General features: G+C 52.2%; 1 protein-coding gene across 1 annotated transcript in view; it reads left to right on the top strand.

The window, feature by feature from the left end:
* Nucleotides 1-12,957, top strand: part of PPP1R37 (protein phosphatase 1 regulatory subunit 37) — a 157,556-nt gene that overhangs the window by 113,654 nt on the left and 30,945 nt on the right. Inside the window, exon 9 of the mRNA XM_030544603.1 lies at nt 1,137-1,278. Coding sequence (XP_030400463.1) covers nt 1,137-1,278 — 142 coding nt within the window. The remainder of the gene's footprint in view (nt 1-1,136; nt 1,279-12,957) is intronic.

Raw genomic sequence — 12,957 nt, 5'->3', positions numbered from 1 at the left:
GTGCAACTGCACAAAGTGCATTTCTATTGCATAGAAATGAAGAGAATTAATGCAGCATATTGGAGGGGTCAGGGCAAGCAGTCTGTCAGAGGAAAAGGACATCTGTCAGGCTGGAGAGGCAGCATTTGCAAGGGATCCAGGAATACAAGGAGAATGAAAAACAGGACCTCTTACAGTAAAAGGCAGGATGAAAGAGCACTATTTAGCTGCTATATGTCCTCCGCTATTCACCCCAACCCTGTTGGTATGTTCTCCTTAGTAGCAGCAGGCCTAGCTCTTCCTGCTCTGAGCCCCACCTTTTTGCTTTCTCTTTCCTGCCTGCCTAGGTTATCTTTTCTTATGTTTTCTCTCTGCTAGTAATGTCTCTCATTTTTCCTTCTCCTTTACTTGTCCTTCTGCTTCCTTCTCTCCTACCATCTCCCCTCACTCCTCTGCCATCCTTTTTGACTCTCCTTTCTACCCACTCCTCCACAGTGGAGATCCAGTGCCCATCTCTGATGCAGGGAAGGTGAGAACTGTGGCTTTCAGCTTAGGCTGGGTCAGTAGCCATCAGCAGGTAGTTGTGGTGTGGCTAAGGCCATGGCTACATTGGCACTTTACAGCGCTGCAACTTTCGCGCTCAGGGGTGTGAAAAAACACCCCCCTGAGTGCTGCAAGATACAGCGCTGTAAAGCCTCAGTGTAATCAGGGCAGCAGCGCTGGGAGCGCGGCTCCCAGTGCTGCAAGCTACACCCGTAAGCGATGTGGTTTACGTGCAGCGCTGGGAGAGCTCTCTCCCAGCGCTGGCGCTCTGACTACACTCACACTTCAAAGCGCTGCTCTCTACCAGGCCAATGTCAATTTCATCAGCTCAGTAACCAAGGGCTCCTTTGCTCTGTGGGGATTGAAAAATAAAACATCTGGACAAAACAGTAATGTCTGTAAAACTAGCAGCCCTGGAAATCAGTGGTATTCCGTATGCTCGGGAATAGAGGGCCTCCCTAAGAAATTCCCATTTTGGACTTGGAAGGCCTAAGAGAGTCAGTTATTTCGCTGTGGTTGGTAGGTGTTGATGTGGGTGAGGGTCATTACTCTTTTGTGCTGACATTCGATTGTAATGTACCTCTTTCACCTCATTTTTCTGCTTGTGTCCACAGCCTCATACACAGAGTTTGGAAACCCTGAACCTTGGTCACAATCCCATTGGGAATGAAGGTGTTCGTAATCTGAAGAATGGACTCATTGGAAACCGCTCTGTGCTCCGATTAGGCTTGGCTTCTACTAAACTAACATGCGAGGGTAAAACAGACTTTCCGTATCTTGAGGGATTGTTATTTTCAGGATTAGCAATCATTGAAACCCCGAACACTTCTGTCATTACTGAGAATGCAGTTAACAATGATAATTACAGGAATAATGTCGCTCTTGTGATATCCTAGGATCATAGAATCATAGAAGATTAGGGTTGGAAGAGACCTCAGGAGGTCATCTAGTCCAACCCCCTGCTCAAAACAGGACCACCCCAACTAAATCATCCCAGCCAGGGCTTTGTCAAGCCGGGCTTTAAAAACCTCTAAGGATGAAGATTCCACCACCTTCCTAGTGTTTCCTAATATCTGACGTAGACTTCCCCCATTGCAACTTGAGACCATTGCTCCTTGTTCTGTCATCTGCCACCACTGAGAACAGCCAAGCTCCATTCTCTTTGGAACCCCCTTCGGGTAATTGAAGACTGCTAGCAAATCCCCCCCTCGCTCTTGTCTTCCGCAGACTAAATAAGCCCAGTTCCCTCAGCCTCTCCTCGTAAATCATGTGCCGCAGCCCCCTAATAATTTTTGTTTCCCTCCACTGGACTCTTTTTCCAATTTGTTCACATCCTTTCTGTAATGAGGGGCCCAAAACTGGACACAATACTCCAGCTGTGGCCTTACCAGTGCTGAATAGAGGGGCATAATCACTTCCCTCAATCTGCTGACAATGCTCCTACTAATGTAGTACAATATGCCGTTAGCCTTCTTGGCCACAAGGGCACACTGCTGACTCATATCCAGCTTCTTGTCCACTGTAATCCCCCGGTCCTTTTCTGCAGAACTGCCACCTAGCCAGTTGGTCCCCAGCCGGTAGCAGTGCATGGGATTCTTCCTTCCTAAATGCAGGACTCTGCACTTGTCGAACCTCATCAGATTTCTTTTGTGATCCACTGTAACCCCCAAATCCTTCTGAGCTGTACAACCACCAAGCCAGTTATTCCCCATTTTGTAGTTGTGCATCTGATGTTTTCCTTCCGAAATATAATACTTCATGAGAACATTAAAATGGCCATACTGTCAGACCAGTGGTCCGTCTAGCCCAGGGGTTCTCAGACTTCTGTACTTGTGACCCCTTTCACATACCAAGCCTCCGAGTGTGATCCCCTCCTTCATACATTAAAAACACTCTTTTTATATATTTAACACTATTATAAATGCTGGAGGCAAAGCAGGCTTTGGGGTGGAGGCTGAGAGCTCGCGACCCCTTATGTAATAACCATGTGACCCCCTGTTTGAGAACCCCTGAATTCTAGCCCAGTATTCTCTCTCTGATAGTGGCCAGGGCCAAATGCTTCAGGGGGCATGAACAGAACATGGCAAATTCAAGTGGTCCATCCCTTGTCATCCAGTATCAGCTTCAGGCTGTTAGAGGTTGAGGGACACGTGGAGCATGGGGTTGCTTCCCTGACCATCTCTGCTAATAGCCATTGATGGACCTGTCCTCCATGAACTTACCTACTTCTTTTTTGAACACAGTTATAGTTTTGGCCTTCACAACATCCCCAGACAGTGAGTTCTCATGTTGACTCTGAGTCGTGGGAAGAAATACTTCCTTATGTTTGTTTTAAACCTGCTGCCTATTAATTTCATTGGGTGACCCTTAATGTAAATGACACTTCTTCTTCGAGTGATTGCTCACATCCATTCCAGTTAGGTGTGCGCGCCGCGCATGCACGTTCGTCGGAAACTTTTTTACCCTAGCAACTCCAGTGGGCCGGCAGGTCGCCCCCTGGAGTGGCGCCGCCATGGCGCCCAATATATATCCCTGCCGGCCCGCCCGCTCCTCAGTTCCTTCTTACCGCCGTGTCGGTCGTTGGAACTGTGGAGCGCGGCATAGCTGTCCTCCACGTCCCTAGCTCTCCTAGTTATCTATCGTTATCTATTGTTATTCTCTAGTTCCATTACAGTTGTTAAATAGTTTGTTAAGTTGATAGTTAAGTTAATTAGTTATAAAGTACTTCTTCGCCGGGGGCTTAGCCCTTCCCGGCACCCGGCACCGGGCTCATGCCTGGTTCGCCGGGCTTCAAGCAGTGTGCGGCCTGCAAGAAGCCCATGCCTACCAGCGATCCCCACGAAGCGTGCCTGAAGTGCCTCGGGGAGTCGCACAGATCTGACAAGTGCCGCATCTGTAAGGCCTTTAAGCCGAGGACAAAGAAGGAGAGGGATCAAAGGCTCCGAACTCTCCTGATGGAGGCGGCACTTGACCCGGCGGCTTCGCAGGCCGTGGTATCGGCACCGGCACCGGATCGCTCCGGCACCGAGAAGACTCCTCGGCACCGACCCTCTCCGGCACTGGAGCCAGAGCCAAGGCCGTCGAAGTCTAATACTCCGGCCAGGCAGACCCGGCTAGAGCGCCCGGCCTCGACATCAGCCGCGGCGCCGCCGGCACCGTCAGCACCGTTGACTCCGGGCCCGGCGGGTCCGTTGAGTCCGGTGCCGCCGAGCTCCCCCATGAGATCTGGGGTTGAGATAGTGGTCCCATCCACACCGGAGACCTTTGCCTCGGCTCGGGACCTTATTGCCCTGACGGAGCCTACTCGGCTGCCACCCCCGGTACCTCTGGTGCGGGTCGCGTCCAGAGGCAAGCCCATGATGTCGGCACCGCCCACAGACAGTCGTTCGCCATCCAGGTCCCGACGTCTTGGGCGCTCCAGATCCCGACGCCGCTCGCAGTCCCGGCACCGCTCCCCTCAGCGGTACCGGTCGCACTCGCGGCACCGGTCGGCATCGAGACGGTCGCGGTCAGGCTCCAGTCGACACCGGCACCGCGACTCCAGGAGCAGGTCCCGACGCTACTCGCCGCACCGGTCGACCTCCCGGCACCGAGCTGGTGGCAGGTCCCGGTCCCGGTCCCGGTCTCGCTCGACCTCCCGGCACCGAGCTGGTGGCAGGTCCCGGTCGACCTCCCGGCACCGAGCTGGTGGCAGGTCCCGGTCCCGGTCGATCTCCCGGCACCGAGCTGGTAGTAGGTCCCGGCACCGAAGCGGCGCCCGGTACCGAAGCGGCGCCCGGCACCGTGACAGATCCCGGTCCCGGTCCCGATCCCGGCACCGATATGACTCCCGGCACCGGTCCCCGGCACCGAGACGATCCTCCGTGCCGGCCCGCGCAGACCCGTACCATCCAGGGTCGGCCCCGCCGTGGCCCTCGAGGCAGCCGTCCGTATCCTCCCAGACGGACAGCGGCTATGCGCTGGGCACCGACCGGCAGGCGGCGCTGTTTGCTGATCCGCCGCTGCAGGACCAAGGCCCACAACAGTGGGGATTCTGGACACCCTGGGCGTACCATCAGGCCCAGGGCCCCCAGCAGCTCCCTGCTAGGCCGGCGACTGCGGAGCGTAGGGCCCCTGAAGCCTCTTTGTCTCGCCCCCCTCCCTCCCCGGAAGGGGACGAAGGGTCCAAACAGCAGGACTCCGCTGTGGCTCCGGAGACAGAGGCGAGGGCTGAGGAAGACCCCCCGTTGGACACTATTGTGCCTGGGGTCTCATCATCCTCCTCCCCGGATGAGGCGGTGGCGGGTACCTCCTCCAACAGTCCCCCCCCGCTGGATCTCAGGGCGCACCAGGACCTCCTCAGGCGATTGGCTCAAAACCTGAGTCTGCAGGCAGAGGAGGTCTCGGAGATAGAGGACCCAATTGTCACCATCCTCTCTTCCGATGCTCCCACCAGGGTCGCCCTGCCGTTCATACGGACCATCCAGGCCAATGCCAATACTATCTGGCAGTCCCCGGCCTCCATCCCTCCGACAGCGAAAGGAGTCGAGAGGAAGTACATGGCCCCTTCTAAGGGGTACGAATATTTACATGTTCACCCGACTCCCGGTTCACTGGTAGTGCAATCGGTGAACGATAGGGAGCGTCACGGCCAGGAGGCTCCGGCCCCCAAATCCAGAGAAGCCAGGCGGATGGACCTCCTTGGCCGTAAGGTGTATTCGGCTGGGGCGCTGCAGCTCAGGGTCTCTAACCAGCAGGCCCTGCTGAGCAGATACGCCTTTAACTCCTGGGTGGCAGTGGACAAATTTAAGGAGCTGCTGCCACAGGATGCTCGCCAAGAGTTTACGGCCATCCTGGACGAAGGCAAGAAGGTCGCGCGCACGGCCTTACAAGCCTCCTTGGACGCTGCGGACTCGGCTGCCCGTACCCTCGCGTCAGGAGTTACGATGCGTCGCATCTCCTGGCTGCAGGTTTCCGGCCTTCCGCCAGAGCTCCAGCACACGATACAGGACCTTCCTTTCGAAGGCCAGGGCCTGTTTTCCGATAAGACAGACCCCAGACTTAAGAGTTTAAAGGACAACCGGGTCATTGCGCGGTCCCTCGGGATGCACACCCCCGTGACACAGCGTAGACCCTTTAGGCCGCAACAACAGCAGCACCGTCGGCCGTTTTCCCAGTTCCGCCAGCGGCAGGACCTTTACAGGCGCCGCGGCAGGAACGGGAGGTGCAGGCAGTCGGGGAACCAAGGGGGGCAGAACCAAGGCTCCTCAAAACCCCCGCCTGGTCCTAAGCCTTCATTTTGAAGGTGCGCTCGAGGGCGCAGTAACAGTTTCCCCTATGGATCCTTCCCCCCCGTTTTCCAACCGCCTTTCGTTTTTCCTCCCGGCGTGGTCCCAAATAACATCGGACCGCTGGGTCTTAAGCGTGGTGCAGACGGGGTACCGCCTGCAGTTTGTTTCGTTTCCTCCTTCCCGCCCTCCTTCCTCGTCCCTCTTCAGGGACCCCTCTCACGAGCAATTCCTTCGGCAGGAGGTGCAGACGCTCCTCAGCAAAGGAGCTATAGAGGCGGTTCCCGAAAACGAGAAAGGCAAAGGGTTTTATTCCCGCTATTTTCTGATCCCCAAGGCCAAGGGGGGCCTCAGGCCTATCCTCGACCTGCGAGAGCTCAACAAATACCTCGTGAAGTTGAAGTTCCGCATGGTATCCCTGGGGACCATTATTCCATCCCTGGATCCGGGAGACTGGTACGCCGCCCTCGACATGCAGGACGCGTATTTCCACGTTGCCATTTGGCCACGCCACAGACGCTTCCTCCGCTTCGTTGTGGGGGCTCGTCATTATCAATTTGCGGTCCTCCCGTTTGGCCTGTCCACGGCCCCGAGGGTGTTTACAAAATGCATGGCAGTTGTCGTGGCGCATCTTCGGCGCAACCGTGTCCACGTGTTCCCTTATCTGGACGATTGGTTGATTCGGGGCACGTCGGAACAGCAGGTGTACAGCCATGTCCGCGTGATCACCGGCATGTTTGCGAGTCTGGGCCTCTTGATAAACACAGACAAGTCCACCCTGAGGCCCACTCAGAAGGTGGAATTTATCGGGGCCGTCCTGGACGCCACTGTGGGCAGGGCCTCGCTGCCTCGGCAGCGGTTCCAGACCATGGCGGCGATCGTTCAACGCTTGCGGTCAGCCCCGTTGACGTCAGTGAGGACATGTCTAACCCTGTTAGGCCACATGGCGGCGTGCACTTTTGTGACCGACTACGCTCGGCTCCGCATGAGGCCTCTCCAGCTGTGGCTTATCAGTCATTACAGGCCAAGGCAACCGTTAGACATGTTAATCACAGTCCCCCAGAAGGTCTTAGATTCCCTCGGCTGGTGGTTGGACCAGTCCGTATTGTGTGCGGGTCTTCCCTTTCACCCGTCTCAGCCCTCGGTATCCCTGACAACGGATGCCTCAGATCTAGGCTGGGGGGCCCACCTAGGGACCCTGCGGACGCAGGGCCTATGGTCCCAGGAGGAGGTGGGGCTACACATCAACATGAGGGAGTTGAGAGCGGTCCGCCTTGCTTGCCAAACGTTTTGTCATCAGCTTCAGGGTCGTTGTGTAGCCGTGTTCACGGACAACACGACGACCATGTATTATATCAACAAGCAGGGCGGCACCAGGTCCTCCTCCCTGTGCCTCGAGGCGATACGACTCTGGGACTTTTGCGTAGCCCACTCCATTCACCTCAGGGCTTCCTTCCTTCCCGGAGTACGGAACACGCTGGCGGATCGATTGAGCAGATCCTTCCTGTCACACGAGTGGTCCCTTCGCCCGGACGTCGCTCTCTCCATTTTCCGGAGGTGGGGTTATCCCCGGGTGGACCTCTTTGCGTCCAAGGGGAACAGGAAGTGCCAAGCGTTCTGCTCCTTTCAGGGCAGGGAGCCGGGGTCGATAGCGGATGCCTTCCTCATCCAGTGGTCGACCCACCTGTACTATGCGTTTCCTCCGTTCCCTCTGGTTCACAAGGTCCTCCTGAAGGTGCGCAGAGACAGGGCTCGTGTGATCATGGTGGCCCCGGCATGGCCCAGACAGCACTGGTACACCATGCTGCTAGACTTGGCCGTAGCCGACCCAGTCCCCCTGCCCCTTCATCCGGACCTGATTACCCAGGACCACGGGTCTCTCTGTCACCCAGACCTGCAGTCGCTGCACCTAGCGGCGTGGCTCCTGTGTGGCTAGCTGGTTCCGAGCTGCGCTGCTCCACGCCTGTGAGAGAGGTGCTCTTGAGCAGCAGGAAACCGTCCACAAGAGCCACATATTCGGCAAAATGGAAACGCTTCTCCTGTTGGTGCGTAGAGAGAAATCTCCGCCCTATGGAAGTTTCGGTATCCGAAATCTTAGACTATGTTTGGTCCCTCAAAGAACGTGGTCTGGCCTTATCGTCGTTGCGAGTCCATCTGGCAGCTATCTCCACCTTTCACCCGGGTGCGGACGGTCGCTCCGTTTTTTCTCACCCGACGGTGTCGAGATTTCTTAAAGGGCTGGAACGGTTATTCCCTAACGTCCGTCCCCCTGCTCCAACCTGGGATCTTAACCTGGTGTTGTCCCGGCTCATGGGGCCCCCCTTTGAGCCGTTAGCTACTTGCTCCCTGCTTTACCTCTCTTGGAAGGCTGCCTTTCTAGTAGCTATCACCTCAGCTAGACGGGTGTCGGAACTCCGAGCCCTTGTGGTAGACCCCCCATATACGGTCTTCCACAAAGACAAGGTACAGCTTAGACCACACCCTGCCTTTCTACCCAAGGTGGTCTCAGCCTTCCACGTCAACCAAGAGATTTTCCTCCCGGTTTTTTTCCCAAAACCTCACTCCTCAGGCAGGGAGCAGCAGCTCCACTCGCTGGATGTCCGTAGAGCTCTCGCGTTCTACATAGAGAGGACCAAACCCTTCCGCAAATCCCCCCAGCTTTTCGTGGCGGTAGCGGACCGTATGAAAGGGCTTCCTATCTCCTCCCAGAGGTTATCCTCGTGGGTTACGTCCTGTATCAGGACCTGTTATGACTTGGCCCATGTCCCTACGGGCCGTGTGACTGCGCATTCTACCAGGGCGCAGGCGTCGTCGCTGGCTTTCCTTGCCCGTGTGCCCATCCAGGAAATCTGTCGGGCAGCGACCTGGTCATCGGTCCACACCTTTGCTTCCCACTACGCCCTGGTACAGCAGTCGAGAGAGGATGCGGCCTTCGGAACTGCAGTGCTCCGTGCCGCGACTTCTCACTCCGACCCCACCGCCTAGGTATGGCTTGGGAGTCACCTAACTGGAATGGATGTGAGCAATCACTCGAAGAAGAAAAGACGGTTACTCACCTTTGTAACTGTTGTTCTTCGAGATGTGTTGCTCACATCCATTCCACACCCGCCCTCCTTCCCCACTGTCGGAGTAGCCGGCAAGAAGGAACTGAGGAGCGGGCGGGCCGGCAGGGATATATATTGGGCGCCATGGCGGCGCCACTCCAGGGGGCGACCTGCCGGCCCACTGGAGTTGCTAGGGTAAAAAAGTTTCCGACGAACGTGCACGCGCGGCGCGCACACCTAACTGGAATGGATGTGAGCAACACATCTCGAAGAACAACAGTTACAAAGGTGAGTAACCGTCTTTTCCCTATTAACTTTCTCCACACTAGTCTTGATTTTATAAACCTCTGTCATATCCCCCCTTCTTCATGTCTTTTGTAAACTGAATAGTCCCAGTCTTTTTAATCTCTCCTCATACAGAAGTTGTTCCATAACCCTCATCAATTTTCATTGCCCTTCTCTGCACCTTTTCAGTTCTGAAATATCTTTTTTGAGATAGTGTGACTGGCACTACACATGCAGTATTCAAGGTGTGGGTGTATCAGGTACTGGCATGATATTTTGTTTTACTATCTATCTCTTTCTTCGTGGTTCCCTAATATTGTTGGCTTTTGAGGCTTCCACTGCACATTGATCAGATATTTTCAGAGAACTGTCAGCGATGATTCCATGACACTTCTTTTTTTTTGAATGGTAGCAGCCAATTTAGACCCCACCATATTGTATGTACAGCTGGGAATATTTTTTCCATTGTGGATTACTTTGCACTTACCAACGATGAGTTTTGGGTGTCCTTTTGTCACCTAGTCTTGTGAGATGCCTTTGTAACTCTTCACAGTCTGCTTTGGACTTAACTATCCTGAGTAATTTTGTGTTGTGTGCAGATTTTGCCACCTCACTGTTCCACCCCACTTTGCACTGGTCTGTACAGAATTTCACCTTGTTGATTTCAGACCAATTCTCCTATTTGTCAAGTTTGTTGAATTCTCATCCTGTCCCCCAAAGTCCTTGAAACCCCTCTCTGCTTGATGTCATCCACAGATTTTATAAGCATCCTCTTCACTCCATTGTCTAAATAATTAATGAGAATTTTGCATAGTACCAGACCCAGGTGTGACGAAGTGGGGATTTTTCCATATGTACTAGCAATGCCGCTTCCACCTCCTCTTCCTGGTTGATGGTCTGTAGTCGATCCTCTGCAAAGATGTCACGCTTATTTTTTCCCCTTTTTATCTTTACCCAGAGATTTTCAATTGTTTTGCCTTTTCACCTCCTGTGCAAGTGTATCTATTCTTGATGTATGTATTGTACAAGTTCCCCATTCACCATAGAGTCTTTCAACCAAGCTAGGACCTGAAGCTTTATGAGTGGAGAAAACCAGAAAAAAACTTTCTTTGGATTGGAGGGGACTCTTTCAGGCATTTTGTGTACCCAAATGCAACGTTTTGTCTTTGCTAATCACTTTAAAAAAACCCTTGGTTTCAAGTGCGCAAAACTTTCCTAACTCTTTTGTACTGGTCTGTGAATATGGAGATTTTTTTGGAAATTTGACCGAAGTCCTTCCGGTCATGTGTAAGGTAGGAGAGTGTGGGGAAAATACAGTATTTCAACTGTTTAAAAAAAAAAAAAAAAGTGTTTCTAGTTGGGAGGATAGAACAAAATTTCCTGAATTCCTTTGACCTAGAAATTTGGCAGGTATATCTTCCCTGAGGTATAGTGCTTGTTTTGCTAATAACACTAACGAATATTAATTTGCATGTTTTCTTTACCACATACAATCTGAAGTTCCATTAATTTTAAAATACAGTGTTAACACTGGATGCATTAGACTATCATCTTGAACTAATTGATTGCATAGTGGGATTCCTAGTTTTTAAATTGCTGCAGCCCAGGCAGCAGTTCTTTGAGCCAAACAAATGTTTTGGGAAATCCGAGGAATCTGGCAAAAGGGGCTGCAAGAGCTCCCTGGTAGGAGAAGCACTATGTTGGCTGACGGGAATGAGTATGAGCCTGGGACCTAAGAGGTCCTCACTTCCATTTACCCTTCACCGAATCGCCTTAATTTTCTGGACTTTACAACCTTTATTAGGTGAAGCCTGTCATCGACTTCTTAGGGAATGTCTTGTGCATAGTGCCTCACCAATACTTTGTTTTGTCTCTCTGTGCCTTAGTCAGTCAGATGGGGCTATTAGCACTGCTCACCTTCAGTGATGCTCTTGACTAAAATTACGTAACTAGAATTGGTGTCTCAGATTACCTTAATTAGTCCCTATTGGAGGCCTCAATTTTTTTTTGATTTTTCTTTGGACTCTCTTGCACCCCTTTTAACCTCACTGCTCCCCGCTTCCCTCCACATCAACCACTATCCTCTCCCATGGAATTTCTGGAGTTGTTTCCTCCTGCAGGATGGCCAAGCAGCACTTGAGGATTTCTACAGGAGAGGTGGCGATAGCTTCTTCACACCAAATATTGAGATGGCAAATAAGGGGGGCTATTAAAACAACTCATAAATAAATCTTTTGATTCCGATAAAACAGATAGTCTGACCACCCTTCATATCAACCTCTTGGAGTTCAGAATGGTCAGAAATGCCTGTCTTCATTTCCTTCCTCTCATTAAACACAGATCCATCAAAGTCAGGGCAGACATGTGGCCTGCATGAATCAATTGGCAAGGAGAGGCAAGTTTGTGCTGAAACAATAAATTTGTGGAATTGGTACACAAAGCATCACAGGAGGCTCGCAGTAATGTATCTGCCCAGCATACAGAATACCACAGCCAACACACTCTGCAGGTGTTGTCCCAAGAATACACGTGAGAGTTTGATTCTTGGGTTCTACTTGGAATATTCCAGACTTGAGGGTTTTCCAGAAGTAGACCTTTCTGCCACACCCACAAACAAAAAATGCTATTATTTTGTCCAAGGGGTGTGTGTGTGTTTAGATTGCAATTCACTGGGGGATACCTTCGTGTTGCGTTGGATGGACAGACTGTTGTAGTAGGAAGAGAGCCTGAGATATAAGCCCTTGGATCAAAGGCCTGGTATGAGGCAGGACCTGCTCACAGGATCTGGCAAGAACAGGGCTGATATTGCAGAAATACACATTCCTAAGAAGTGCTAGGCACAGAGTACTTAGGCAAACACGTCTCAATATCAAGTGGTACCAGAACGTCCCAATATCAAGGATGGTACAAAAACATTCCCTAAGGATAACAGGAACACACTGACCCCTCCTAAAAGATAAGGTCAGGATAATCGTACGTAGTAAAAATGTTTTGATGGAACCAATATGTATAAGGTAATAACTAGCAACGTCAGGGGGCAGTGACTATGTCAGAGGCAGTACTCACTTGTTTGTATCAGGGTATAAAAATGTATCTCAGAGGGAGTATCTTTGTCCAGCCAAGGGGGGAATGGAAAGGAAAGGCCTGCCATTCACTAAGCTGTGTCCATTGTCACTGGCATACATGTCTTAGTATCTTCGTAAAGTCTGCCAGGTGCTATTACCGTGCCTTGTAGACAATAAACCTGGCCTGGCGCCTTCATACTTTAACGAATCTTGTGACCATTGGGCAGTTCACTCAAGGTCTGCTCTGCTGGCTGTCTGCACAGAGCTGGGGCAGCACACAGGGAAAACACATGTGCAGCCAAACTTCTAACCATAACTGTTTTATTCCTTCCTTCTGATGCCTCTCATTCTCAAGGTGATAAGTTCAAGCAGAACAAGGCCAGAGTCATTCTGATAGCCCCGACGTGGTTGAGACAAGTGCTTTCCCTTACTGTTTCACCATGCTCTCTATTCTCTGAGAGATCTTCCAACTGTCTCTTAATTCCTCTCTCAGGATGTCGGACCCCTGACACATCCCAGCTTGGGCATTCTTTGCCTCAAGTCATGGTACCTGAATGGGTCTCAGGACTAGAGTCCTCGTGATCTGTGGAGGTACATGTGCTATTAAATAGTAGAAAAGTTTCCACCAGAACTTACCTCCAGAACTGGACAAGATTTGGCCACTGGTATGAACTTCACAGTACTGCTTCTGAATCTGCCCCAGTTCCTCTAATTCTGGAGTACCTGTTACAGCTTAAGAAATTGTCCCTCAATTCCATCAAAGTTCACCTGGCT

The sequence above is a fragment of the Gopherus evgoodei genome, unplaced genomic scaffold, assembly GCF_007399415.2.
Source record: "Gopherus evgoodei ecotype Sinaloan lineage unplaced genomic scaffold, rGopEvg1_v1.p scaffold_34_arrow_ctg1, whole genome shotgun sequence".
NCBI classification, from domain to species: Eukaryota; Metazoa; Chordata; order Testudines; family Testudinidae; genus Gopherus; species Gopherus evgoodei.
Note: the sequence above shows the minus strand (reverse complement) of the source record. Positions and strands in the feature narration are given on the sequence as shown.